General features: G+C 38.9%; 1 protein-coding gene across 2 annotated transcripts; it reads right to left on the reverse strand.

Moving 5' to 3' along the window:
* Positions 1-23,725, reverse strand: LOC148773121 (RNA-binding motif protein, X chromosome-like). Of its 2 annotated transcripts, none has more exons than XM_088834434.1 (8): positions 23,620-23,725; positions 23,048-23,154; positions 20,910-21,078; positions 4,858-5,004; positions 2,889-3,000; positions 1,595-1,720; positions 1,429-1,517; positions 1-675 (listed from the first exon to the last, which is right to left on the reverse strand). In XM_088834434.1, exons 1-8 carry the CDS (start codon positions 23,723-23,725, stop codon positions 371-373), a joined length of 1,161 nt encoding a protein of 386 aa, XP_088690560.1. In that variant the 3' UTR covers positions 1-370. The 2 variants fall into 2 exon arrangements, with proteins under 2 accessions (XP_088690560.1, XP_088690561.1); XM_088834435.1 differs by having other exon boundaries at positions 4,852-5,004.
* Between the last annotated feature and the right edge of the window lie 2,008 nt (positions 23,726-25,733).

The raw sequence follows: 25,733 nt of genomic DNA on the forward strand, positions 1-25,733 counted from the left end.
GACTACAAAGGGAAACTTTAAGCAAACAGCACAATTCACCTTCTAAACAAGAAACAAGTGTTTTTATGCTCGTTTAACCCACCAGTAAAATAAACAATAACACTTTACAAAACATACTCAGAAAATTTAGACATTAAATTTAAAAATTTTAACTTCTATCTTTCAACCAGCAGTAACAAGTATGAAATTACTTTGAATAACTCTATTTTTCAACTTATCTGAATAATTCTATTTTTCAATTTATCTGAAAATTCATGGAGGTGAAAGTTTACAGCTCTTCCCTCCAAAACCAACGGTTTTCTTCAGCAATACTCAAGTACCAGTTAAAACAGAAACTCACAAAAAATTTTCCCATGCCAAGAAAACATTTTTAGTACCTGTTTCTGCCTACTCTTTCAGATCGGCTCCCCCCATGACCTCCCCTGGAAGCCTCACAACCTGAGCTACTGTATGACTCACGAGGAGGAGGGTACACCCTATCCTTGGAGGATGGAAACCCTGGTTCTTGTCTTCCGCCACGGTCACGACCACTTAAGTAGGTATCACTTCGGCTGCTTGAGTAACTTTTCCGACTTCCTCCATATCTGTCTCTTGTACTGCTATAATCATCATAGCGACTGCTTCTGCCATAACTCAGAGGTGGACCTCTTCTTGATGGAGCACCACGGGAGTCCCCTGTGAAATCAGTAATTGATAAAATTATAAAACTTTTCCCGTTACTTCTATAACATGACTGTAAAGTACTAAATCTTTGAAAGGATAGCCTTTATCTGCCTCTGTGGTGAAGATATGAATTAGCAGCAGTGGTGAAGGGGCTTTCACATTTATTTAAAACAGCAGTACTTTTTAGTTCCAGTAGTTGAGAAGGCAATGGCAACCCACTCCAGTACTCTTGCTTGGAAAACCCCATGGGTGGCGGAGCCTGGTAGGCTGCAGTCCATGGGGTCGCTAAGAGTCGGACACATCTGAGCGACTTCACTTTCATGCACTGGAGAAGGAAATGGCAACCCACTCCAGTGTTCTTGCCTGGAGAATCCCAGGGACCGGGAAGACTGGTGGGCTGCTGTCTATGGAGTTGCACAGAGTCGGACACGACTGAAGTGACTTAGCAGGAGTTTAAATGTTAATTTTTTGGAAAAGACTAAAATTTTGAACTTCATAATGTTCCTATGCTTCATACTCTCAACAGCACTGTTGCTTTTAAAAATGTTACAATAATTTTTGTGATTAAAAAATGTGAGCTGCCAAATTATCCTTCATATCATTTGAAATGACAGATCAAAAATAATTCAAAGACCTTCAAACCAATCAATTAGGTAGAAATTACATTTTATTTTCTGAGAAAATAGAAGTAAACTTGAGTAAATGATGTAGATCTAGCATGTCAAATCTAATTTTGTCATTTGTAAGCTGTAACTGTACTCTTACCATAACTCTTGTATGAATCCCTGTAGGAGCCTCCACTTCGATGTTCAGAATAATCTCTATCACGGTTTCCACCGTAGCCATCACGATCACTACATTTAAGAGAATTAATGTTATAATTAACCATTTCCATAAGTTATTTGATTAAAAACAGAATTGTTTATAGTACCTATGTCCTCTAGAGGAATAATCATCTGGAGAACTTGAATGGCCATAATCACAGTATGCATAGTCTCTAGACGGTGGAGCATAATCCTCGGTGTCTCGCGAACTTGAATAATCTCTGCCTGAGAAACTTCAAACAAACAAACAAAATTAAATGATAAGAATTCAGAAAGAAAGTTTTAAATGTGCAAAGGACTTCAATATACTTTTCCTCAAGGAAGATATATAATTATGAACAAGAATATAAAACACTGCTTAACATAATTGTATTTTAGGGAAATACAGTTTCTCAATCCGAATGAGATATCTACTCTGCACCTAGCAGACAGGCTATATATATAGAGAGATATTTTTTAATATAAAATATAAAACATCAAGTGTTTGTGAACATGCAGAGAAACTGAAATCCTGTGTGTGCATGGTAGAAATATAAAGCTGTGTCAGACTCTTAGAGACCTTGTGGACTGTAGCCCACCAGGCCCCTCTATTGATGGGACTTTCCAAGCAAGAATTTGCAGTAAGTTGCTGTTTTCTCATCCAGGCAATCTTCCCCACTTCGGGACTGAACCTGAGTCTCTTGCAATGGCAGCAGTGCAGTTATGGAGATGAACGGTTCCTTAAAATACTGAAGTTACTGTACGACCCAGGAATTCCAATTCAGAGTTTACACCAAGAATTGAAAACAGGCACTCCAATGTTTGTACACATTAACTGCAAAGATGGATAAACAAACCATGTTAACTATACATACAATGGTGTTAACCCCCACTCAAAACCTGAAGTACTGACTCATGCTTCAGCAAGGATTATCTTTGAAAACACTCACACTAATGGAAAAGCCACATATTAAAGGTCACATATTGTTAGGGCTTCCCCGGTGGCTCAGTTGGTAAAGAATCCGAGTGCAATGCGGACGACCAGGGTTCAATCCCTCAGGAAGATCCTCTGCAGAAGGGAATGGCTACCCACTACAGTATTCTGGCCTGGAGAATTCCATGGATAGCGGAGCCTGGCAGGCTACAGTGAACGTATGATATATTCAGGATTAGGTAAATTTACAGACACATGATATAGGTGGGTGTTTACTAGGGATACAGGAGGATAAAAATGGGAGCAACTGCTTATGGATTTTGTTTTGGGGTGATTAACTATTTTGGAACTGAACAGAGAGAGTGGTTGTAGAATTCTGAGTATTTTAAATGCTACTGAATTGTTCACTTTTAAAATTTTGTTAGATAAATTTTACCTCAACAAAATGAACTATGACTTAAAAATGCATGTATTTTATTTTTCTTTACCTCTCTTTAGTAGCACAACCATTATCTCTTGGTGACACACAGTTATCTCTCCGAGAAGACATTGGCTCTCTATGAGGACCTCCTCTGTAATTTTCTCTCCGCAATACTGGACCTTTAATTTTAAAATGCTTACATAAGTATCTCAGAATTGAGAGTAATAGTTCAAAGAAAAAAAAAATCAAAAGACTGGTATCTTTCCTCTCTCCAAAACAATTAAAAAAAACTACTTATAAAATCCCATTAATGCACATTTAGTTTGCTTTATACATGTAATTCCTGAACACTTTATTTTCTGACATCATCTGCTCCCTGTACATTTTGCATAATCCTTAAATTACAACTAATAGAATCTCTCAAAACTTGAGTAAAATCTAATTAATTTTTGGAAACTATTATCACATATTCAATCACAAAGTAGCTGATTCTCTCCTAACGGTGATAAATTTAACATAAACCGCAACCTGAATTACTGACCTTTCTAAACAATAGTGCTTTTGAGTTCAACTACTTATTAGTAATAAAGGGCGCACTTGAAAAATGCTGCCTCTTCCAAAACAGGAAACTAATTCCCATAAATAATGTTCACTTCTTGTGCTAATTCTTACTAATTCCTGGTGGTCAGACTTCTCTTGTTTTGTTTGCTTACTGGGCTAATAGTCTAGTGAAACTTTAGTTTTCTCAACTTCTTTACTATTTTGAAATCAATACCATATTACACTTGGCTTCAATAATAGTCTATACATAAAATGACAATTTGATAGTGATTCAAAGTTTTTAACTGTACCAGGAGTCAAACAACAAAGTAAAAATATGTCAAGAATCCAAACTAAAGTTAATATGGCAAATTTCAGTTAATGTTTATAATTACATGAACCAGGTAGACAATATAACAGAGCTAAACGATTCTACATTCCAAAATGCTGACTCATAGGATATTAGTTTTCATAAAAATACTTGACCTTGAAACTACATGAAAACTCCTACTAAGCAGCAAATGTTAGCAACTTAAAAAAAAAAAAATTCTGAGGAATTCTCTAGCAAGCTTCAGTTCAGTTCAGTCGCTCAGTCGTGTCCGACTCTCCGCGACCCCATGAATCACAGCACGCCAGGCCTCCCTGTCCATCTCCAACTCCTAGAGTTCACTCAGACTCATGTCCATCAAGTTGGTGATGCCATCCAGCCATCTCATCCTCTGTTGTCCCCATCTCCTCCCACTCCCAATCCCTCCCAGCATCAGATTCTTTTCCAGTGAGTCAACTCGTCGCATGAGGTGGCCAAAGTATTGCAGTTTCAGCTTTAGTATCAGTCCTTCCAATGAACACCCAGGATTGATCTCCTCCAGAATGGACTGCTTGGATCTCCTTGCAGTCCAAGGGACTCTCAAGAGTCTTCTCCAGCACCACACTTCAAAAGCATCAATTCTTCGGCAATCGGCTTTCTTCACAGTCCAACTCTCACATCCATACATGACCATGGGAAAAACCATAGCCCTGACTAGACGGACCCTGGTTGGCAAAGTAATGTCTCTGCTTTTTAATATGCTATCTAGGCTGGTCATAACTTTCCTTCCAAGGAGTAAGCGTCTTTTAATTTCCTGGCTGCAATCAGAATCTGCAGTGATTTTGGAGCCCCCCAAAATAAAGTCTGACACTGTTTCCACTGTTTCCCCATCTATTTCCCATGAAGTGATGGGACCAGATGCCATGATCTTCGTTTTCTGAATGTTGAGCTTCAAGCCAACCTTTTCACTCTCCTCTTTCACTTTTAGATTTAAAGGAAATGTCTTCCCCACTTCTATGTTAATCACCTACTACACATCTAAAATTAGATGCTAAAGAATTATTTTCCAGCTGTGAATCAACAAATAAACTAGTGATCAGTAAACATGTGCATCTTAAAGTTAAGCATTCATTTTAAAATTGCTCACTTTTACTAAGAAACAACAGTCCCTATATTATATAGCGTTTACCTTGTCCTTTCATTCCACTACTGGTTCGCCCTTGAGCAGAAGGAGCAGATCTTTTAGGAGAAGGACCTTCACATCTTGAGGATGGTCCTCTTTTAGGTGGATAAGTTTCTCTTGAAGAGCTCATATTGCGACTATATCCATTATCACCTGTATTTCAGTGAAATCTTTTAAGTAGAATAAACATTAAGTTTCGCTTACTGTTTATAGATATTTACTAAAGAACTACCATTGTCTTCAGCATTCGTATTTGCCTAAACCAATAAAACTAATCCCTCAAATGATACATCAGTTAGTACAATTCAGTTTGAAAAATTTACGAAATGAGTCAAGAACCACTGCTGTGATAGTAGTCTGAAGAGAATAAAGGAGGTGGAGAAAAACCAGGATAAAATAAATTTTTAAACACACTTGGAGGAAAATGATAATAATTCATACTATTCTGGTATCAAAAAAGCTTTTTAAAAAAGTAACACAATAGGGTGGCGGTCCTAAGACAGCGAAGGAACAGAAGAGGGAGACCACTTCCTCCACAAATTCATCAAAAGAGCATTTGAACGCTGAGTAAATTCCACAAAACAACTTATGAATGCCAGCAGAGGACATCAGGCACCCAGAAAATCAGCCCATTGTCTTCGAAAGGATATACAAAAGAGGTAAGGATGGAGATCTGTCCCAGAAAGGGAGTCTAAAAAAAGAAAGAAGGTTCCAAACACCAGGAAACATTCTCACTGGCGAGTCTGTGGCAAGCCTTGGAAACTCAGAGGGCAACATAACTGGGAGGAAAAATAAATAAATAATTAAAACCCACAGATTACATGCCCAATGGTAACTCCCAGTGAAGAAGCAGCACAGACGTCCATATCCGCCACTAGCAAGTGGGGGCTTGGCAGGGAGATGCGGGCTGCATTGCTTAGAGTAAGGACCGGACCTGAAGGCCCCGAGGGCAATCTGAGGGAGCTAACTTGAGATAGCAAAGCAGACTGTGGGATAGATATCCTGCAAAAAGGCAAAAAGCCCAAACCTAAGACACCACCAGACCTGCTCACAGAACAAAGGACTGAGCAACTTAGCCAGCTGCGGATGGCCAATCCCCCACCAAGACAGGCAGGAGAGGGCAAGCAGAGCTGTTTAAGGGGGCAATCAAGGCCGCACAGAGGCATCATCTACCAAACTGCAAGCAGGCTTCGATGATAACCAAGTTTTCTTGGGATTCTGGACGGTTGACAACAGCCTGAGAGGGTACGCCAGTTGTATACCCAGAAAACCGAGAAGCAGGGCCCGGGGAGGTGATAAGTCGCAGCGACTGTGCTAGCCAAACACCTGCCCACCTGAGCTGCTCGGACTGGGGAAGGGCCCAAAACGCAGGCCCAACCAAGTCTGCGCCTTTGAGGAGTACTACCTGAACCTGAGCGGCTTTGACCTGGGAAGTGCATGCTACCCAGGGCCTGCCTCAGACAGTTCCTGGCAGAGCAACCTAGAGCTTGAGCAGTATAGAGAGGGAAAGTACACACGCTGTGAGCGGGGGCAAACCCAGTGTGGCCGAGACTGCGAGCACTCCCCACAAATGCCAGTGATATCTGTTTGCAGACTTCCTCCTTCCCCACAGCACGACTGAACGTGAGCCTAAAAAAGTGTCCACCACCGCCCCCTTGTGTCAGGGCAGAAGCTAGACACTGAAGAGACCAGCAAACAGAAGAAGCTAAAACAGAGGGAACGGCTTTGGAAGTGACAGATGGAGAAGTCTTGAGGCTACTGCAAGAAAAAGACTGAAAACCAGAGGTAGGAGGCTTAAGTCCAAATCCTGAGAACAGCAGAGAACTCCTGACCCCATGGAACATTAAGCGATAGGAGCTCATCAAACACCTCTATACCTAAACTGAAACCAAGCACTACCCAAGGTTCAACAAGTTCCAGAGCAAGCACACAAAGTTCCAGAGCACAGCACACAAATTCTCCAGCCACACAGGAACATAGCCCTTAGCCTCAATATAGAGGCTGCCCAAAGTCACTCCAAACGCACTGACATCTCATAACTCATTACTGGACACTTCATTGCACTCCGGAGAGAAGATATTAAGCCCCACCCACCAGAACACCGGAACAAGCTTCCCTAACCAGAAAACCTTGACAAGCCACACCGTGCAATCCCACCCACAGAGAGGAAACTTCATAATAAAGAGAACTCCACAAACAGACAGAAGACGGAAAGGCCACCCCACCCACAGCAATATAAGCAAGATGAAGCGTCAGAGAAATACCCAGAAAGTAAAGGAACAGGATAAATGCCCACCAACCCAAACAAAAGAGAAAGAGACAGGAATCTACCTGATAAAGAATTCTAAATGATAGTGAAAGTGATCCAAAATCTTGAAAACAAAATGGAGTTACAGATAATTAGCCTGGAGACAAGGATCGAGAAGATGCAAGAAAGGTTTAACAAGAACCTAGAAGAAATAAATAAGAGTCAATATATCATGAATAACACAATAAATCAGACCAAAACACTATGGAGGGTATCAACAGTAGAATAACGGAGGCAGAAGATAGGATAAGTGAGCTAGAAGACAGAATGGCAGAAATAAATGAAACAGAGAGGAAAAAAAGTAAAACGAATTATAACAAACGAGGACAATCTCAGAGACCTCTGGGACAATGTCAAATGCACCAAGATTCGAATCATAGGAGTACCAGAAGAAGAAGACAAAAAGACAGACCTGAGAAAATACTTGAGATAATAGTTGAAAACTCCCCTAAAATGGGGAAGGAAATAATCACCCAAGTCCAAGAAACCCAAAGAGTCCCAAACAGGATAAACCCAAGGTGAAACACCCCAAGACACATATTAATCAAATTAACAAAGATCAAACACAAAGAACAAATATTAAAAGCAGCAAGGGAAAAACAACAAATAACACACAAGGGGATTCCCATAAGGATAACAGCTGATCTTTCAAGAGAAACTCTTCAGGCCAGGACGGAATGGCAGGGCATACTGAATGTGTTGAAAGAAAATAACTTACAGCCCGGATTACCGTACCCAGCAGGGATCTCATTCAAATATGAAGGAGAAATCAAAAGCCTTACAGACAAGCAAAAGCTGAGAGAATTCATCACCATCAAACCAGCTCTCCAACAAATGCTAAAGGACCTTCTCTAGACAGAACACAGAAAGAGTGTACAAACTCGAACCCAAAACAATAAAGTAAATGGCAACGGGATCATAGGTATCAATAATTCCCCTAAATGTCAATGGGTTGAATGCCCCAACCAAAAGACAAAGACTGGCTGAATGGATACAAAAACAAGACCCCTATATATGTTGTCTACAAGAGACCCACCTCGAAACGAGGGACACATACAGACGGAAAGTGAAGGGCTGGAAAAAGATACTCCTCGCAGAGACCAAAACAAAGCAGGAGTAGCAATACTCATATCAGATAAAATACACTTTAAAACAAAGGCTGTGAAAAGAGGAAAAGAAGGACACTATATAATTATCAAAGGATCAATCCAAGAAGACATAACAGTTATAAATATATATGCACCCAACATAGGAGCACCGCAATGTGTAAGATAATGCTAGCAATTGAGAGGGGAAATTAACAATAAAACAATAAGAGTCGGAAACTTTAATACCCCACTCATACCTATGGATAGATCAACTAAACAGAAAATTAACAAGGGAACACAAACGTTAAATGATACATCAGACCAGTTAGACCTAATTGATACCTATAGGATATTTAACCCCCAAACAATCAATTTCACCTTTTCCTCAAGTGCACACGGAACCTTCTCCAGGATAGATCATATCCTGGGTCATAAATCTAGCCTGGGTAAATTCAAAATAATTGAAATCATTCCAACCATCTTTTCTGACCACCATGCAGTAACATTAGCTCTCAGTTACAGGAGAAAATCTATTAAAAATTCCAACACATGGAGGCTGAAGAACACGCTGCTGAGTAATCAAAAAATCGCAGAAGAAATCAAAATATGCACAGAAACGAATGAAAATGAAAACATGACAACCCAAAACCTCTCGGACACTGTAAAGGCAGTGCTAAAGGGAAGCTTCATAGCAATACTGGCATACCTCAAGAAACAAGAAAAAAGTCAGCTAAATAACGTAACTCTACACCTAGAGTAATGAGACAAGGAAGAAATTAACAACCTCAGGGTGAGTAGAAGGAAAGAAATCTTAAAACTCAGGGCAGAATAAATGCAAAAGAGACCAAAGCAAAAATCAACAAAGTCAAAAGCTGTTTTTTTTTTTTTTTGAGAGGGTAAATAAAGTTGACAGACCATTAGCCAGACTCATCAAGAAACAAAGGGAGAAAATCCAAATCAATAAAGTTAGAAATGAAAATGGAGAGATCACAACAGAGAACCCAGGAATACAAAGGACCATACGAGACTACTATCAGCAATTACAGGCCAATAAATGGACAACTTGGAAGAAATGGACACATTCTTAGAAAAGTACAACTTTCCAAAACTGAACCAGGAAGAAATAGAAAATCTTTAACAGACCCATCACAAGCCCAGAAATGGAAACTGTAATCAGAAATCTTCCAGCAAACAAAAGCCCAGGACCAGACGGCTTCACAGATGAATTCTACCAAAATTTTAGAGAAGAGCTAAGGAAGGTTATGACCAACCTGGATAGTGTATTAAAAAGCAGAGACATTACTTTGCCAATAAAGGTACGCCTAGTCAAGGCTATGGTTTTTCCCGTGGTCATGTATGGATGTGAGAGTTGGACTGTGAAGAAAGCTGAGCACCAAAGAATTGATGCTTTTGAACTGTGGTGCTGGAGAAGACTCTTGAGAGTCCCTTGGACTGCAAGGAGAGCCAACCAGTCCGTTCTAAAGGAGATCAATCCTGGGTGTTCATTGGAAAGACTGATGCTAAAGCTGAAACTCCAATACTCTGGCCACCTCATGCGAGACTTGACTCACTGGAAAAGAGTCTGATGCTGGGAGGGATTGGGGGTGGGAGGAGATGGGGACGACAGAGAATGAGATGGCTGGATGGCATCACCGACTCGGTGGACATGAGTTTGAGTGAACTCTGGGAGTTGGTGAAGGACAGGGAGGCCTGGCGTGCTGTGATTCATGGGGTCGCAAAGAGTCGGACACGACTGAGTGACTGAACTGAACTGAACGCCTCTCCTACTCAAATTCTTCCAGAAAACTGCAGACGAATGTAAACTTCCAAACTCCTTCTATGAGGCCACCATCACCATAACAGCAAAACCTGAAAAAGATACCTCAAAAAAAGAAAACTACAGGTCAATATCACTGATGAACATAGATATAAAAATCCTTAACAAAATTCTAACAATCAGAATCCAACAACACATTAAAAAGATCATACATCATGACCAAGTCGGCTTTATCCCAGGGATGCAAGTATTCTTCAGTATCCGCAAATCAATCAATGTAATACACCACAGGAACAAACTGAAAAATAAAAACTGTATGATTATCTCAATAGATGCAGAGAAAACCTTTGACAAAATTCAACATCCATTTATCATACAAACCCTCCAGAAGGTGGGAATAGAAGGAACATTCCTCCACATAATAAAAGCTATATATGACAAACCCACAGCAAACATTATCCTCAATGGTGAACACTTGAAAGCATCTCCCCTAAAGTCAGGAACAAGACAAGGGTGGCCACTCTTACCATTACTATTCAACATAGTTTTGGAAGTTTTGGCCACAGCAATCAGAGCAGAAAAAGACATCAAAGCATTCCAGATTGGAAAAGAATTAAAACTCTCACTATTTGCAGATGACATGATCCTCTACACAAAAAACCCTAAAGACTCTACCAGAAAACTACTAGAGCTAATCAATGAATATAGTAAAGTTTCAGGATATAAAATCAACACACGGAAATCCCTTGCATTCCTATACACTAATAATGAGAAAATAGAAAAAGAAATTAAGAAAACAATTCCATTCACCGTTCCAACGAAAAGCATAAAATCCTTAGGAATATACCTACCAAAAAAACCAAAAGGCCTATATATACAAAACTATAAGACACTGGTGAAAGAAATCAAACAGGATACTAATAGATGGAGAAAATACCATGTTGGTGGATTGGAAGAATCAATACTGTGAAAATGACTATACTGCCCAAAGTTATCTATAGAGTCAGTGCAATCCCTATCAAGCTACCAATGTTATTTTTCACAGAACTAGAACAAATAATTTTACAATTTGTATGGAAGTACAAAAACATCGAAGAGCCAAAGCAATCTTGAGAAAGAAGAAAGGGGGGAATCAATCCAACGGACTTTAGGCTGTACTACAAAGCCACAGTCATCAAGACAGTATGGTACTGGCATAAAGACAGAAATATAGAGCCATGGAACAAAATAGAGAGCCCAGAGATAAATCCACACACCGATGGACACCTCATCTTTGACAAAGGAGGCAAAGATATTCAATGGAGAAAAGACAATCTCTGTAACAAGTGGTCCTGGGAAAACTGGTCATCCCCTTGTAAAAGAATGAAACTAGAACACTCCCTAACATCATATACAAAAATAAACTCAAAGTGGGTTAAAGACCTAAGGGGAAGACCAGAAACTATAAACTCCTAGAGGAGAACGTAGGCAAAACACTCTCTGACATAAATCACAGCAGGATCCTCCATGAACCACCTCACAGAATATTGGAAATAAAAGTAAAAATAAACTAAGAGGACCTAATTAAAATTAAAACCTTCTGCACAGCAAAGGAAACGATGAGCAAGGTGAAAATACAGCTTTCAGAATGCGAGAAAATAATAGCAAATGAAGCAACTGACAAATAATTAATCTCCAAAATATACAAGCAACACCTGTAGCTCAAATCCAGAAAAAATAAACGACCCAATCAAAAAATGGGCCAAAGAACTAAACAGACATTTCTCCAAAGAAGACAAACAGAAGGCTAACAAACAGATGAAAAGATGCTCAATGTCACTTCTAATCAGAGAACTGCAAATCAAAACCACAATGAGGTGCCATTTCACCCCGGTCAGAATGGCTGCTATCCAAAATTCTACAAGCAAAAAAGCTGGAGAGGATGTGGAGAAAAGGGAACCCTCCTGCACTGTTGATGGGAATGCAAACTAGTGCAGCCACTATGGAGAAAAGTGGGGGAGATTCCTTAAAAATCTGGAAATAGACCTGCCATACGACCCACCAATCTGACTCCTGGGCATACACACCGAGGAAACAAGAATTGGAAGAAACAAATGTACTCCAATGTTCAATGCAGCACTGTTTTTAACAGCCAGGACATGGAGGCAACCTAGATGTCCATCTGCAGACAAATGGATAATAACGCTGTGGTACATATACACAATGCCGTATTACTCAGCAATTAAAAGAATACACTTTAACCAGTTCTAATAAGGTGGATTAAACTGGAGCCTATTATACAGAGTGAACTGAGCCAGAAATAAAAACACCAACAAGGTATACTAACACAAATATATGGAATTGAGAAAGATGGAAACAATAACATGGTATGCGACACAAAAGAGACACAGGCGTATAGAACAGTCTTATGGACTCTGTGGGAGAGGGTGAGGGAGGGATGTTTTGGGAGAATGGCAATGAAACATGTATATCATCATATGTGAAATGCATCGCCAGTCCAGCTTCGATCCATGATACAGGATGCTCGGGGCTGATGCACTGGGATGACTCTGAGGAATGATATGGGGAGGGAGGTGGGAGGGGAGTTCAAGATGGGAAACACATGTACAACCGGTGGATTCATGTCAGTGTATGGCAAAACCAATATAGTATTGGAAAGTAATTAGCCTCTTAATTAAAACTGTTTATAAAAGATAAAAAAAGGATACATTTGAATCAATTCTAATGAGGTGGATGAAAATGGAGCTATTATACAGAGTGAAGTAAGCCAGAAAGAAAAAAAAAAAAACAATGCAGTATACGAACACAAATATATAGAATTTAGAAACATGGTAACGATAACCCTGGATGCGAGACAGCAAAAGAAACACAGATATATAGAACAGTCTTTTGGACTCTGTGGGTGAGGGAGAGGGTGCGATGATTTGGGAGAATGGCATTAAAACATGTATATAATCATATGGGAAATGAGTCACCAGTCCAGGTTCAATGCATTTTACAGGATGATCGGGGCTGCTGCTCTGAGATCACCCAGATGAATGATGTGGGGAGGGAGGTGGAAGCAGGGTTCATGATAGGGAACACATGTACACCCAGGGAAGATTCATGGCAATGTAAGGCAAAACCAATACAATATTGTAAAGCAATTCAGGTAAAGCAATTAGCGTGCAATTAAAATTAAATACATACATACATACATACATATATAAAGAATACATTTGAATCAGTTCTAATGAGGTGGATGAAACTGAAGCCTATTATACAGAGTGAAGTAAGCCAGAAAGATTAACACCAATACAGTATACAACACATATATTGGAATTCAAAATGATGGTAATGAGAACCCTGTATTCGAGACAGCAAAAGAGAAACAGAGATGTAGAACAGTCTTATGAAGTCTGTGGGAGAAGCCAAGGGTTGCATGATTTGGAGAATGGCATTGAGACATGTATGTTATGATATGGGAAAAGAATCACCAGTCCAAGTTCGATCCATGACACAGGATGCTCGGGGCTGGTGCACTGGGATGACCCTGAGGAATGATATGAGGAGGGAGGTGTGAGGGGATTTCAAGATGGGGACACATGTACAACCGGGTGGATTCGTGGCAGTGTATGGAAAAACCAATATAGAGTATTGGAAACTAATTAGCCTCTAATTGAATTTTTTTATGAACGATAAAACATGAATACATTTGAATCAGTTTTAAAAAGGTGGATGAAACCTAAGCCTACTATACAGAGTGAAGTAAGCTAGAAAGAAAAACCAACACAGTATGCTAACACATTTATATGGAATTTAGAAAGATGGTAACAATATCGCTTTATGTGAGACAGCAATAGAGACATAGATATAGAGAACAGTCTTATGGACTCAGAGGGAGAGACAAGCAAGGCATGATTTAGGAGAATGGCACTGAAACAAGTATGCCGACATACGTGAAATGAATCATGTCAGGTTTGATGCATGATACAGGATGCTCGGGGCTGGTGCACTGGGATGACTCAGAGGGATGATATGTGGAGGGAGGTCGGAGGAGGGTTCAAGATGGGGAACACATGTACACCCAGGGCCGATTCATGTCAATGTATGGGAAAACGAATTCAATATTGTAAAGTATCAGCTTATAATTTAAATTTTAAAAAAGAATATATTTGAATCATTTCTAATGAGGCGGATGAAACTGGAGTCTATTATACAGATTAAAGTAAGCCTGAAATGAAAACACCAATACAATATACTAACACACACATATGGAAATTAGTAAGATGGGAACGATTACCCTGTATGTGAGACAGAAAAAGAGACACAGATATATACAACAGTCTATGGACTCTATGGGAGAGGGCGAGGGTGGGATACTTAAGAGAATGGCACTGAAACATGTATATTATCACATGGGAAATGAATCGTCAGTAGAGGTTCGATGCATCACACAGGATGCTCGGGACTGGTGCACTGGGTTGACCCAGATGGATGATATGGGGAGGGAAGTTCGGCGGGGGGTGGGGGGTTCAAGATGTGGAACACCTGTGCACTCGGGGCAGAATCATGTCAATGTACAGCAACACCAATAAAATATTGTGAAGTAATTCGCCTCCAATAAAAATATTTTTTTAGAAAAAGTATACATTTGCATCAGTGGAGAAGGAAAGGGTAGCCCACTCCAGTATTCTTGCCTGGAGAATCCCATGGACGGAGAAGCCTGGTAGGCTACAGTCCACAGGTCGTAAAAGCGTTGGACACGACTGAGTGACTGAACGGAACGGACGGAATGAGGTGGTTGAAACTGGAGCTTATTATACAGTGAGCAGTAAGCCAGAAAGAAAAACACCAATACGGTATACTAACACATTTATACGGAATTTAGAAAGATGGTAATGATGACCCTGTACGCGAGTCAGCAAGAGTCACAGATATATAGAACAGTCTTATGGAATCTGTGGGAGAAGTCACGGGTGGGATGATTTGGGAGAATGGCACAGAAACATGTATATTATCATATGTGAAACGAATTGCCAGTCCAGGTTCAATGAATGATACAAGATGCTCGGGACTGGTGCACTGGGAAAACCCAGAGGAATGATACTGCGAAGAGGGAGGGGGTTCAAGATGGGGAACACATGTACACTGGGGCATATTCATGTCAATGTATGGCAAAAACACTACAATATTGTAAAATAAATAGCCTCCAGTTAAAATTTAGAAAATGACTACACTGAATCAGTTCTAATGAGGTGGTTGAAACTGGAGCCAATTATAGTGTGAAGTAACCCAGAAAGAAAAACACCAATATAGTTTACTAATCATATATATGGAATTGAGAAAGATGGTAACGATACCCTATATGTAAGACAACAAAAGAGACTCAGATATATACAACAGTCTTATGGACTCTGAGGAAGAGGGCAAGGGAGGGATGATTTGGGAGAATGGCATTGAAACATGTATATTATCACAGGTGAAATGAATCTCCTCCACTCAGGTTTGATGCATGATACAGATTCCTCAGGGCTGGTGCACTGGGATGATTCAAAGGGATATTATCAGGAGGGAGATGGGTTCAAGATGGGAATTACAGGTACACCCAGGGCAGATTCATGGCAAAGTATGGCAAAACCAATATAATATTGTAAAGTAATCAGCCTCCAATTAAAATTTTTTGAAAAGATTAAAAAAAAAGAATACATTTAAATCACTTCTACTGAGGTGGATGAAACTTCAGCATATTTTACACAGTGAATTAAGCCAGAAAGAAATACACCAAAACAGTACACTAACACATATCTATGGAATTTAGAAAGATGGTAACCATAACCCTGTATGCGAGACAGTAAAAGAGACACAGATGTATAGAAGAGTCTTATGGACTCTGAAGGAAGGGCAAATTTGGGATGATTTGGGAGAATGGCATTGAAACATGTACATTATCATATGTGAAATAAATCCCCAGCCCAGGTTTGATGAATGAAACAGGATGCCCGGGGCTATTGCACTGCGATGACCCCAAGGGATGATATGGGGAGGGAGGTCGGAGGGGGGTTCAAGATGGGGAACACATGTACATCCGGGGCGGATTCATGTCAATGTAAGACAAATACAACACAATATTGTAGACTAATTAGCCTCCAATTAAAATTTTTCAGAAAAGATAAAAAAAAGTAACACATTTGAATCAGTTCTAATGAGGTGGACGAAACTGGAACCTATTATACATAGTGACGTAAGCCAGAAAGAAATACACCGATACAGTGTATTAAAGCATATATATGGAATTTAGAAAGATAGTAACAATAACCCTGTCTGTGTGACATCAAAAGAGATACAGATATCTGTTACTGTTACTATACAACAGTCTTAAGGACTCTGTGGGAGAGGGAAATGGTGGGGTGATTTGGAAGAATGGCATAGAAACATGTATATTATCATATGTGAAACGAACTGCCAGTCCAGGTTCGAAACATCTTATAGGAAACTCGGGGTTGGTGCTCTGGAATGACCCAGAGGAATGATATGAGGAGGGAGGCGGGAGGGGGATTCAAGATGGGGAATGCATGTTCAGCCAGGGCAGATTCATGTCAAAGTATGGCAAAACAAATACAATATTTTAATTAGCTTCTAAGTAAAGTTTGTTTTTTCTTTTTAAGATTAAAAAAAAGAGAATACATTTGAATCAGTCTAAATGAGGTGGATGAAACTGGGGCCTATTATACAGAGGGAAGTAACCCAGAAAGAAAAACACCAATACAGTATACTAACGCATATCTATGGAATTTAGAAAGATGGTAAAAACAGCCCTGTATGCGTGACATCAAAAGAGACACAGATATATACAACAATCTTATGGACTCGGTGGGTGAGGGAGAGGGTGGGATGATTTCACAGAATGGTATTGAAACATGTATATTATCATATGAGAAACGAATAGCTAGTCCAGGTTCGATGCATGATACAGGATGCTTGGGGCTGGTCCTCTGGGATGACCCAGAGGAATGACATGTGGATGGAAGTGGGAGAGGGGTTTAAGATGGGATACACAAGTACACCCAGGGAAGATTCATGGCAATGTAAGGCAAAACCAATACAATATTTTAAATAATTAGCCTCCAATTAAAATTAAATATAAATATGTATATATATAAATATATATAACATTGAATCAGTTCTAATGAGGTGGATGAAACTGGAGCCTGTTATACAGAGTGAAGTAAGCCAGAAGGAAAAACACCAACACAGTTTACTAACACATTTATATGGAATTTAAAAAAGATAGTAACAATATCCCTTTATGCGAGATAGCAAAAGAAACACATATATAGAACAGTCTTATGGACTCTGTGGGAGAGGGCGAAGTTGGGATGATATGGATGGATGGCACTGAAACATGTATATTATCATATGTGAAATGAATTTCCAGTCCAGGTTCGATGCATGAAACAGGATTCTCTGGGCTGGGGCACAGGGATGACCCAGAGGGATGATATAAGGATGGAGGAGGGAGGGTGTGTTCAAGATCGGGAAGACATGTATGTCTGGAGCAGATTCATATCAATGAAAGGCAAAACCAATACAATATTGTAAATTAGCCTCCAATTAAATTGTTTTAAAAAATAAAAAAAAAGAAGCAATTTGTAACTGTTCTAAAGACGTTGATGAATATGGAGCATATTATACAGAGTGAAGTAAGCCAGAATGTAAAACACCAATACAGTATACTAACACATATATATGAAATTTAGAAAGATTTTAATGAAACTCTTGTATGCGAGACAGCAAAAGAGACACAGATATATAGAACAATCTTATGGACTCTGTAGGAAACGGCAAGGGGGGATGATGTAGGAGAATGGCATTGAAACATGTATATTAATATATGTGAAAATGAATCGGCCATCCAGGTTCAATGCATGGTACAGGATGCTCGGGACAGGTGCTCTGGGATAACCCAGAGGGATGATATGGGGACAGAGGTGGAAGGGGTTTCAAGATGGGGAACTTATGTACACCCGGGACAGATGCATGTCAACATATGGCAAAACATATACAATATTCAAAAGTCATTAGCCTCCAGTTAAAACAATATATATATAAGAATACATTTGAATCAGTTCTAATGAGGTGGATGAAACTGGAGCCTATTCCACAGAGTGAAGTAAGCCAGAAAGAAAAACACCAATACAGTATACTAGTCCATATATATGGAATTTAGAAAGATAGTAACAATAATCCTGTATGTGAGACAGCAAAAGAGACACAGATATACAGAACAGTTTTATGGACTCTGAGGGAGAGGGAGAGGGTGGGATGACTTGGGAGAATGGCATTAAAACATGTGTATTATCATATGTGATATGAATCTCCAGTCCAGGTTCGATGCATGATACGGGATGCTCGGAGCTTATGCACTGGGATGACCCAGAGGAATGATATAGGTTGGAGATGGGAGAGGGGTTCAAGTTGGGAAAGACATGAACACCCAGGGCAGATGCATGTCAATGTATAGCAAAACCAATACAATATAGTAAAATAATTAGCCTCCAAATAAAATTTTTTAAAAATATTAAAAAAGGGAAAAAAATTACAATTGAATCAGTTCTATGAGGCGGATGAAACTGGAGCCTATTATACAGAGTGAAGTAAGCCAGAAAGAAAAACTCCAGTACAGTATACCAACACACATATATGGAATGTAGAAAGATGGTAACAATAACCCTGTATACGAGACAGCAAAAGAGACACAGATATATACACCAGTTACGGACCCCGTGGGTGAGGGTGGGATACTTGGGAGAACGGCACTGAAACATGTATATCATCGTAGGTGAAACTAATCGGCAGTCTAGGTTCCATGCATGATACAGGATATTCGGGGCTGGTGCACTGGGATGCTCCAGAGGAATGATATGCGTAGGGAAGTGGGACGGGGGTTCAAGATGGGGAACACATGTACACCCGGGTAGTTTCATGTCAATGTATGGCAAAACCAAAACAATAGTGTAATTGGCCTCCAATTAAAATTAACATAATAAAAAAAGAATGCATCTGAATCAGTTCTAATCGGTGGATGAAACTGGAGCCTATTATACAGAGTGAAGTAAGCCAGAAAGAAAAACACCAATACAGGATACTAACACATACATAGGGAATTTAGAAAGACAATAACGATAACCCTGTGTGTGAGACAGCAATAGAGACACAGGGCTGGTTGGGATGAATTGGGAGATTGGCACTGAAACATGTATATTATCAAATGTAAAATGAATTGCCAGTCTAGGTTCGATGCAAGATACAGGAAGCTCGGGGTTGGTGCTCTGGGATGACCCAGAGGAATGATATGGGGAGGGATGTGGGAGGGGCATTCAAGATTGGGAACACAAGGGTGGATTCATGCCAAGTATGGGACAACCAATACAATAATGTAAATTAAAAAAAAAACATGTCCCAAAGCTATTTGTACCTCATAGAGAAAGAGAGAATATTTTACATGAAATATACATTGACTTGAATCTATCCAAATATTAAGTCCCAATGTTGCACAAGTGAAACTAATCCATTCTTTTAAATAAACTATACTTCAAATAAATAAAATGTAACAATAATTAAGTCAAAACAATAAAAATATGCACCTAAAAATACAAACAACACCTTTTATAGGAAAATATGCAACTTTTCAAACAACCATGGATACATATATAATTCGATAAAAAACAAAAAATCCTGCTTATAATTGAATTCACACAGATCAATTCTGTTTTGTTCAAGCATAACCTTTAGTGTTAATTTTGAGTAAAAGGCTATGTTCTGTTCAAGTTTAAAAGACGTTAAAAATACATGGTATGCAATGAAAAATTATCTTTTTATCTAACTAGAAAAATGTTGACAGATATATTCCAATTACACTTGGCAGAGTATAAGCTAGTAAACTTTTCCCCTCATCTCTTGAGAAAACAACAGGGCTGTGTGATCTTATAATGAACACACGCTGTAATTGAACTTAAGATTTTCTAAAAATGGCACATCTGGTTGTCAAAACCAGAAGTGAAATTTTTTAAAGATTTGCTACTGTTAGTAGAAGAGACAAAGTTCGTTAAATATATGGAAGTTTATGAATGGAAAGTGACTCCCTTCTTCTGTCTTACCAAGTAAAAACTTCTTTGAAAATCTCATATTACCATTTTCAATAACTCACTGTTCTCTAACACACACAAACATGTAAATATATATGTTTTGTATGTAAATATACATACAAAACAGATGCTTTTACATCTGCATCAAAGACAACTTTTCCAAAATGCAAATTATACTACAACAGAACCCAGGAACAAAAGCACCATATCAAAATGACAGTGGATATTTGCATAGATTTGTCTGCACATTTATGCTCAAGACAAACACTATAAGGTCAGTCCAAAAATATGGAATTTTCACCCCTGAACTGTGGTTATCTGTTATGTAATCTTGAAAATTATCCAGTACTTTTTACAATACAGTAGGACTACTCTGAAAGTATATCAACGTAGTTTTAATTCTTTAAATAAAGTTATTTGCTGTAAGCTGGAAAATTCTAATGTATGATCAACAGAAATGAATTCTGTAGAAAAACTCTTAAAGAGGCATCAATAACAATGGTTAAAAAAAACTTAACGAAATTTAAGTGATGTCCCTGTAAGACGATAAACATTTTTTGCACATACGTAATTTTAAAACTACGACAATTCTTTACAACTTAGAAATAATTTTGATTATCAAGAATGGTAATTTCTCACCTAATATATTCTTATCGATTATTCTGCTCATTACCAATGCAATAAAAATTAAGGTTTACTAGATGTTCAAACTTAACAGGTTTTCAGTGCTATGGCATCCTTATATTTTAATACATTACCAAAGTGTCCTCCTTGAGACACACGCCCTCTTGCTCCTCCTCCTTTTTCACATCTTAGATTTTTCGGATGGCCCCTTTTTCTTGCAGGAGGTTGAGATCTCAGTTTACCACCACTTTCAAATGATGGCTTATTGGCTTGTTCTACTTTAATTGTTTTTCCATCCAAAAACTAAAAGATTAAGTACAGCATCACTAATGTTACATAAAATTTAACTTATTGTTGTAATGAGTTAAATCAGTATTTTTTCCCCAAAAGCAAACATTTTTTTCCTGAAATGACTGTGTCCTTCCACATGATGAACATGACTTAATTGGCAATTGCCTTTCGTAAGTCATCCACCACAAAGCATATGCATTTACTATCAGAATTTCCTGAAAGGTTCTCTGGTATTAAAAGATGTGTATCTCTCCATTACCATGAAAAAGCACACATTTTTATTTTCTGTAACGTGCTTCATTTTAGTAATTTTTCCATTTAAAATTTGTTTCCCAAGGGTATGTAAAAGCATGCATATTACTTACAGTATTTACTCAAAATTATTGTTCCTATCATAATTACATTTTAGCATTTGTTCTATTAGACACAAACATAAAGAAAATTTCTCAATATAAGTGCTGCTCTGTATTTACTCTAGTTCTATTAATTTTCTTCCTTTTTCTTTTTTAAAACTAGGGTCCTTATTTGGTCTTTAACATTTCTTGCCTTACACAACTGTTTTATTTTGTGTTCCCAAATAGTTACCGTAATGCTACTTCATATTTTTCAGAAATGCTTAAACTTAATTGATCTTCCAATATCTGCCTTAATCTTTTACAGAGACCAAAGGGAGTTTTGAAAACCCAGCAGGAATCATACTATATAGACTCTTGTTATTTCATATTATTTTTGGAAAATAATTTTAAATCCTAAATTCCTACCAGGACTTCTGGCTGAAATGGGCTCTAGCTCAATATAATCAGCCTCAAAAGCCATTTTTTCCCATCTTAGGTCTTATTTTCTATTTTTTGGTTCAAAATATTTTCCACAAATTCATGCACTGCCTCCTTCCCAACGCAGGATTTAGCTTACATTCCTAGATATACCTAAAAATAGTATCCAAAACCCAATAAGCTCTACCAAAATTACTACTTCATTTTCCTTAACATTTCTGCATGTGAAATTAATGTTTCCTCTCGTACATCTTTTCCCTTCACCCTAGAATACCAGTGCTCAAGAAAATAAATACTTTGTCTCATCCATAACCATTAGTCAGCTACTAAATACAATCAATGCCTTACAATATAACACCTATTGAATAAAGAATAATTCAAGTGTAATTTCAGATTACATGTTCCTGTGGCTAGACAACTAGAACAAATTAAAAAACAGCAATTAGTTACCATCAAGTAGTCTCAAGGAAACTTTACCTCTGTGACCCAAAGCTGGGTCAAACTTAACTTTTAGGTATTACCATATCTGAAAAATGAAAGTACAAGGGTCAGCTTGTGCCACATGCCTGAAATATACTAGAACCATAACTATAGATAATAGGGAATTAATGTAGTCACACTAAGGGAATGTAGAAGTTTTAGAGATAATTTAACAATTAACAGGATATCATGAGTACAAATGCCCGTGACCCACAATACAAAATGGGGGAAATAGACTTTTTTATTTAATATAACAATCCACAGAGGGGGAAATCCTGGAGCAAACACAGTGCTCTGTAACTAGCTAAAGAAGTGGGATGCTTATGGCTGATTCATGCTGATAGACTGCAAGAAACCAACACAATATTGTAAAGCAATTCTCCAATGTTTAAAAACAGTTCTGCCTCTAAGGGACAAATTTTTATTCGTAACACGGAAACAGTGAAGACTGACTTAAATAGAAAATGCCAAGACTTAAAATACAGAATGGAATACCGGTAGAGTGCTGAAGGTTAAAACCTATTTGTGTTTACACTTGAATGCTAATAGAAGACAGATTTAATCTATTTTGTTACTGCTGGGTATTAACTTCAATCTCTTCCCAACCAGAGGATCCAGTGTTTATGTGACAAAAAGGAGAGTGAAGCCTTACAGAGCATTATACTATTGTAACAATAAAGAAATCTATAAAGAGTACTAGATGAAGAACATTCATTATTAAGACTTACCTTTCCATTCATTCCTTTGGCAGCATCCTTTGCATCTGCCGGGCTCTCAAAAGTAATGAAAGCAAAGCCTCTCGACTTGTTTGTGTTCCGATCCCTTATCAAGAGAACTGTAATAGACATAAATCTTTTTAATTTAAAATGTCACATAAAACTGAACTTTATTGTTTTCAAAATAATCACTCCTTTGACGCTTTCTCATAAGACCCCTTTAACATACTTGAATGTTATCAATAGAGTACAAACTTTTGAAAGTTACTTAAAAGCAACAAAAATCTATATATTATTTTATATATGATATAAAAACACCACACAATTTGATTTTTATGTATAACTTCTAGTATTTTAAAAACTAACAGTAAATAATCTCAATAATTCTACAATTACCATATCTTATTCTATTTCATGTCCCAGGACCATTAGTACATTTTAAAAGCACTCTTTTCTTCCATTTTCAGTAAGAGGAGACCCTTTCACTGACTGCCAAGTGCTTAATCAATTAAAAAAAAAAATCTCAAACTACTCAAAGTATACATATGCTTTAACGACTTAATGTATATTGATTCTACAGTTACCTTCCATAATGTGACCGTATTTCCCAAAATCAGCTTCAAGAGACTTCTCCGTTGTTTCAGCACTGAGGCCTCCTATGAAGAGTTTTCCAGGCCTATCTGCTTCCATCGTTTTACTGTTAGGTGGCAAAAAACATGCCAAAAAACTAATCATGAGCCAAAATGTTCAAGTGTCATTAAAAAAAAAAAAAACACTTAACTTTAAAAAATGTTTACTAAAAAGACAAGGAAACTTGTAACGCAAAAAGGAAAACAAGCGCTGAACTAACGAATGACGTTTTTTACAGATGACAAAAGCCTGGAAGTTTAAATTACATTAGACGGCTGCTGTAAATCTCTTTTGAGCTGCACTATTTAAAGGTTTCATTCATTAAAACCTAAATACTGTATCTAAGTATTATAACATGTGCATAAAATATACTAAACAGATTTTCAAATTTCCTCCATTTTCTCACGTTTATATTGATTACCCTACAAGTAATCTTTAAAATACACTTACATTCAAAAACTTCTGCAATACTAAGTCATAAAAGCCACAAAAGAATAAAATACTTTCTTGAGGGAAATTTAACCTGTGGGCTTTTGTGGTAGAGTAAGAATCATGGCGCCAAACTGAATAATGTTAACTTTTACGAACATTAAAATTTGACCGTTTTTGTTAAAATAATCAACCGTTCGACATTTGAAAACTTTAAAGTCATGTAAGTAAAATGGTTAGGTATATTGGTTAAGTTTTCCAACTACTGTCACTATCTCGGAGAAAAACTGTTTAAAGAAGTGCACGTGAAAGCAAACGGAGCCTCGGCTGTTACATCGCGATGCACAATTTGCACACCCAAGGCAAGGGAGAAAACCTAAGTTATACAGCAAAGCAATATCCCACGACTAGCAGCCGGAAGCCGAGAGAGAAAAGCTGGATTACGCACCAAAGCAACAGGCCCCACAACTAGCAGCCCCAAGCCAAGGGAGAAAAGCCGGTTTGCACACTGAAGCAACAGTCTAGCGCACTAGCCGCCCCAAGCCAACGTGGGTGGGGGGGTGCGGGGGCGGACCGAATTACACACCAGTGCAACATTCAGCCCGGAGAAGGAAATGGCAACCCACTCCATTGTTCTTGCCTGGAGAATCTCAGGGATGGCAGAGTCTGGTGGGCTGCCGTCTATGGGTCGTTCAGAGTCGGACACGACTGAAGCGACTTAGCAGCAGCAGCAGCAGCAGCCCCAAGCGGAGGGAGAAAAGTCGCGTTACCCACAAAGCCGCATTCCGCACAACGACCAGCCCCAAGCCAATGTAAAAAAGCCGAATTACACACCAGAGCAACCTTCTGCACGATTAGCAGACCCCAGCGAGGAGAAAAAACACGTATTACACACCGAAGAGGCAATTCGCCCAACAGGCCCAAGGCAACCGAAAAAAAGCCGCATTATTCACCAAAGCAACATTCTGCAACACTAGCGGCCCCAAGTGGAGAGAAAAAAAGCCGCACCAAGGCAATATTTCGCCAGCAACCAAAGCAAACTTCCACATGACTGCTGCTGCTGCTGCTAAGTCACTTCAGTCGTGTCCGACTCTGTGTGACCCCACAGACGGAAGCCCACCAGGCTCTCCCGTCCCTGGGATTCTCCAGGCAAGAACACTGGAGGGGGTTGCCATTTCCTTCTCCAATGTGTGAAAGTGAAAAGTGAAGTCGCTCAGTCGTGTCCGACCCTTAGCGACCCCACGGATTGCAGCCTACCAGGCTCCTCCATCCATGGGATTTTCTAGGCAAGGGTACTGGAGTGGCTTGCCATTGCCTTCTAGCGAGTTCATTTCTACTTTTCACTTTCACACATTGGAGAAGGAAATGGCAACCCACTCCAGTGTTCTTGCCTGGAGAATCCCAGGGACGGGGGACTTCCCTGGTGGGCTTCCGTCTGTGGGGTCACACAGAGTCGGACACGACCGAAGTGACTTAGCAGCAGCAGCAGCAGTCCCAAACCAACGGAAAAAAGCCGCATCACACACCAAAGAAACACTATGCGAGTAAAAACAAGAGCCGCATTACACACCAAAGGAACACTACGCGAGAAAAAACAAGAACACACCAAAGTAACACTAGGCGAGAAACGAAAGTAATA

This window comes from Moschus berezovskii, chromosome Y (assembly GCF_049115385.1).
Source record: "Moschus berezovskii isolate FMDL1 chromosome Y, NW_MosBer_1.0, whole genome shotgun sequence".
Classification (NCBI taxonomy): domain Eukaryota; kingdom Metazoa; phylum Chordata; class Mammalia; order Artiodactyla; family Moschidae; genus Moschus; species Moschus berezovskii.